We start from the raw sequence: 4,919 nt of genomic DNA on the forward strand, positions 1-4,919 counted from the left end.
GTCACATGACAACTTGCCGGATCTATTCTTCCCTTCCACTAGGTGGGTCCCAGAGATGGATCTCAGGCTGTCAAGCTTGGCAGTGGGCGTCTTTACCTATCTAGCGGCCTAAAAAGGGCTTCCTTGGGTGGATCCGATTTAAAGGTATTATTAAATTAAGAGGCGTGGCATGTGAGCACCTTCATAGGGCTAGACAGAGGAGGGTTTAAGCAATGAACATTACCTGGGGGTAGTTCTTCTGCCGGCCTGAGCTCAGTGAGGGGGCGGAGTCTGAAGAATGGTTCCAAGGCAATTCCGTTCCCTGGAGGCGGAGTTTACTTGGGTCTTTTAGGAACAGCGTTTTTGGACTCGGTGGGATATCCCAGACTCGGAAGGGACTAAGCACGAGAATACGCAAAGTCTGGACAGAGTTCATACCTCGGTGAAGACAAGATTTATAAACTCCTCTTGTCTCCGTTTCTGCCTAGATGTGGAGACGCAGCTTGTTGCTTATGGGCGGGGTTCTGGGGAAGGTGATAAGGCAGAGGGGTTAGCAATAGCTCTGAGGGCATCTTTGAACTGGCAAGGGGTGAGGCTATGGCTTTGGCGGGCGGGGACTCCGGCCGGAGAGTTTTCTCTCCCCCACCCGGCCCCCGCCTCCCAGGGGCGTGGCTCATGATTGGAAGGGCGGGGCTGATAATCGAGGCCACCTCCGCCGCGCGGAGGTGAGGCTCAGCTTGAGAGTTAATGGGCGGAGCCTGAGACTCAGCTTTCGGTAGAGGCGGAGCCTGAGTCTGGGTGCAGGCGGGGGCTCTGCCCTGGGAGGCCGTCTGTTTAGGCCCGCACGCAGCTCCGCATCTGGTGCTCATTACTAGATGACAAAGAGCCGGCTCTGGGCCCCCTTCCCCACACCCATCCTCCCGCGGACTGCAGCGCATTTAACTCTTTCTCTCCCTCAGGGTGCTGACTACCCTCTGCCAGAGGTCATGGGAAGGAGCTTCAGGCCTCCGTCCCAGCAGACGGTGTCATTCCAAAAGTGGTGCCTCAGGCCCACGCTTTCTGGAAAACCAGGGGACCTCCCTCCATTCCATCCATCAAATCCCCGCCCCCTCGACTGCGTCTCGGAGGTTAAAGCTGGGAAGGATCTGGCAGGGGCGTCTGGTTTGAGTTAGGGGAACGTGAGAGTGGCTACCCGGGCGGTGCGTTCCCTCTGCCCCCCCTCTGTGAACCCCCACTCCTAGTTGGTCCCCAGCGCCCGCACTCCCTCTCCTAGTCTCCTGGGATACAATCCTTGAGCGAGAATGTGGCATAGGGGCTTCAAGAAGAGAAAGGGCGCTGGGCCACCCTTCTCACCTGCCTGGGGGCGGGGGGTGTGGGGTGTGCGGCTTTGCCCAGTCCTAATTAGAAGCCCCAAGAGGGCTAAGCTGAAAAATTATAGAGGTGGTGGAACCGGCGCCTCCTCTTCCAGGTCCCGTCCCTTCCCCCCAAGACAGTCAGCGAGGATAAGCGGGGGAGGTTATCTCTGATCTCTGACCAGGACACCAAACCTAAATAGCCTCGTGCTGCTAGGGTCTGCCGGGATTTTTTTCTAGCGGTGCCACTTTCACCCCAACAGGGTAAAGAGTAGAATGTGTTCCCTAGTGGGAAGGCCTTGTTTCTAAGTGGACCCAGGAAGCTAGAACTGGGCTTCCCCCAACCTATTCTTACCTCTTATCCTATTATCTTCTATGAAGGCGATAGACCTACAACCCTAGGGTGGCTGCATCCTTGGTGATTCCCTGCCTAGACCTCTGGGCAACCTATGACCATGAGAAAGAATGTTCACAAGAAAGTTCGGAAGAGCAGACCACTGGAGACTCTGCTCTCCCCTGATCTCCAGCCCCATCCTACCTGAGAGTCCCAAACTCCAGCTGGACTCCAGTTCATCAGAGACCCTCACCTCAAGACCTTCCCCCAGATTTTCATTGCATTTTAATAAAATGGGGGACAAGTATGAACTTTCTCCCTTATCAAACCTCCAGGCCACTTGGCCTGCTGTGTAACAGCGGGTAAGTAAGGCCCTGCCCTCTCCTGTCTCATTTCACTGAAAATTACGAAGCATATCTTTTCTGAGAGGGGTCTTATCTCACCTAGATAAGTGGAAGGATGCCCCCTTTCCCCTGAGGCCTCCCAGACCCTTCCCTCAGGCATCAGTGGGGATGACGAACTTTGGGTGAGGTTGGCACCCCATTTATTGGAGAAGATCCCAGCACCCACCCCTTGAAGTCCTGGAGTCCTGGTGTGTCCTTTGCAATGAATGCTGGGCTCAAGGAACAGAACCTCCTCTGTCCAGCTGGGCAGCCCCCATAAGTCCTTGGTGTGGTCTCAGCCATGTGTCCAAAGCAAGTCCTTTTCTTCTACCCCACAAAGGGGTATCTGCACCCCATCACACACTGGTTCTACAGGTCTGTACCCCTGTAAGGCTGCCTCTGGGGGGCATGGGTTCTGTTGAGCTCTTGTTCCCAGCATGTGTGACCCAGCGATAGCAGTCCGTGATCCGCTTGTTGGGTGCGTGGGAGCCACAGCGAGTGCAGTACACAATGCCCAGTGCAAGCAGCACCACCAAGAAGACACATGTTGGCACCAGGAGTGCCACCAGCAGCCAGCGGTCATCCCTTTGGCTTTGGCCTGCAAGACCTGACTCTGCCAGGGCTGTTGGAGCTGCTGTGGGGGCCACTGAGGGCAGCTGTGGCACTGATTTGGGGCTGGGAACTCCTTCCCTTGGTACTAGAGGGGCTCTGGAATAGGAATGTGTAGGGCTGATAGATGATGTCTGGTTAGTGGGGCTCTGAGGGGGGAGGGGAGAAGAAGGGAAGGCTGGGGGCTGGTTGGCAGTAGGCACAGGAGTTTCATGGACAGAAGACCTGGAGTTGGTAGGAAGAGGGGGCTGGAGAGCTGAGACAGAAAGCTGGGGGGCCTGGGTTCTGATACCTGGAACATCTGGGAGCAAAGGGTGTTGACGGGTTTTGGAAGTGGTATCCCCAGGATCAAGGTGAGGGGGGGCTGGAGGCAAATAAGTGATAGTGTGGGTGTCTGGAGACATAGGGGCCTGGTGGGGAGGGAAGACTTGGGGATAGTTGGTTGAGATAATGGGGGGCTGGTACGGAGGAGGCAGTGCTGGGTGAGTGGCCGAGGTTATCCCAGGTTTGTGGCCAAAAGGCAGGTCTGGATAACTGGCCTTGATTTTGGGGATCTGGTGCTCAGAGAACACAACTGGAGGTGTGGCAGGGGCCATGGCAGGTGGGTGGACAGGGCTCAGGGGTGGGCGTGTGGCTGAAATAACAGAGGTCTTATGGGCAGAAGGTAGTGTAGGTCGCGTGGCAGAGATCACCATGGGCCGCGTGGCAGACACCACTGAGGAGTGGTAGGGAACCCTGGGGGCACTAAGTGGGGGTGGCCAGGTAGGCTCCAGGTGTAATCTCTGAGGCTCTCCATCCTGTGGGAAGTTGGGCCTATAGGGCAGGCCAAAGTCAGGTGGATGTGTGGGTGCCAGCCATAGGATCCCCTGCTCCTCTGTCCAGGTGCCATCAAAGTCCTCCCAGGGCTCCTCTTCATCCTCCTCTTCTTCTCCGTCATCCAGCAACTCATCTCTGAGATCCTGGGACGCCTGGGCACCCATGGCTCCTGCAGGGCTACAGCTGATACCATCTGCCTCAAGCTCGTGACCCTCGCTGCAGTAACACTCAAAGCCACCAACATAGTTGACACACATCTGCTGGCACACACCAGCAATCTGGCACTCATCCGTGTCCACGCAGCGGTGTGGATCATCCTCAGCTGGCCGAAAGCCGAGGCGACAGTGGCAGCTATAGCCTTGTGGCCCTCCAGGTTCACACTGCTGCTCACAGGGGGCCTGGGCACAGGGATCTTCACAACTGTGCCCATCTGCTGCTAGACGGAAGCCTTCACTGCAGCGGCAGGACACAGTACCGTCCACCTCTTCCACACACTCATGTTCGCAGCCTCCATTGTCAGGACCACAGCCAGTCCCTGGGCACAGGGGGCCAGTTTGGGACCAGCCCACGCCACCTGAAGGCTGTTTCACGCACAGCAGAGAAGCTCCCCTGCCAGCTTGGCACTGCACAGCTGCCACGGAGCCAAAGGGCAGCCATTCGAACTCGCTGGAAACCAGGTTGAAGGGTGTGGTGTAGACAGCGGGACCGGCCTGACCCACCTCAAGCGGCAAGGCAGGGCAGGCACCCTCAAAACCAAACTGGCAGAGGTAGCCATCGACAGCCAGTGTACACGAGCCTTCGAGCCAGCGATGCTCTCCGCTGGCCTCCAGGGCGGCACAGCGCTGGGCCGGGCAGGGTCCTTCCGTAGCCGGCTGGGCCCAGTTGGTGAAGGCGGTGTCCTGGTCTCCCGTGGTCCATATGAAGCCCCGCAGTGGGCGCTGCGGCTGGCATTGTCTAGCCTGCCGCTGCAACCCAATCCATAGCAGCCCGTTGGCCGGCCCGACGCCCACCAGGCTGTCCACACGCTGGGCCTCCTCTGGGGTCCGCGGTGTGGCCAGGTTGCCCCCCAATTCGCGGCACGCCCGCCAAGCTTCCAGGAATGTGCGGCGCCGGGGAAAGAGCGCGTAGCAGCTGCTGGGGCCGCACGCGGCTCGAGGCTCCGGCGACCAGGGGACCTGGCCCAGTGCGGGCACCGCGGCCACCCAGGCCAGCAGCAGGCGCAGCAGCATCGCGACGCCCCCTGACTGGCCCGGCTCGGGCCTGCCGCTGCTCTTGACAGGGGGAGGGATCAAGGCCTCCGGCGGGAGGGCCGGGGGCGGGCCCGGCGGACTCACGCCTTGTAAGGAGTGGGCTGGGGCCGCTGCCAGCTCCCCTGCTAGCTCCCCGGGGGCTGCTGGAGCAGGAAGCAGTGGAGTGGGGGGTTCTGGGGTGAGAGGCGAAGGGCAG

At 59.1% G+C, this 4,919-nt stretch overlaps 1 protein-coding gene across 1 annotated transcript; it reads right to left on the reverse strand.

The window, feature by feature from the left end:
* Positions 1 to 2,205: 2,205 nt before the first annotated feature.
* Positions 2,206 to 4,703, reverse strand: Cd248 (CD248 molecule). The gene has a single exon (XM_021152279.2). It carries the CDS (start codon positions 4,700 to 4,702, stop codon positions 2,405 to 2,407), a length of 2,298 nt encoding a protein of 765 aa, XP_021007938.1. The 5' UTR covers position 4,703; the 3' UTR covers positions 2,206 to 2,404.
* Between the last annotated feature and the right edge of the window lie 216 nt (positions 4,704 to 4,919).

Source organism: Mus caroli, unplaced genomic scaffold, assembly GCF_978045245.1.
Source record: "Mus caroli unplaced genomic scaffold, Mus_caroli_1 scaffold_20, whole genome shotgun sequence".
NCBI lineage: Eukaryota > Metazoa > Chordata > Mammalia > Rodentia > Muridae > Mus > Mus caroli.

Bases quoted from the DNA above. Each gene is read 5' to 3' on its own strand.
- Cd248 (XM_021152279.2), bottom strand. From the start codon at position 4,702: ATGCTGCTGCGCCTGCTGCTGGCCTGGGTGGCCGCGGTGCCCGCACTG.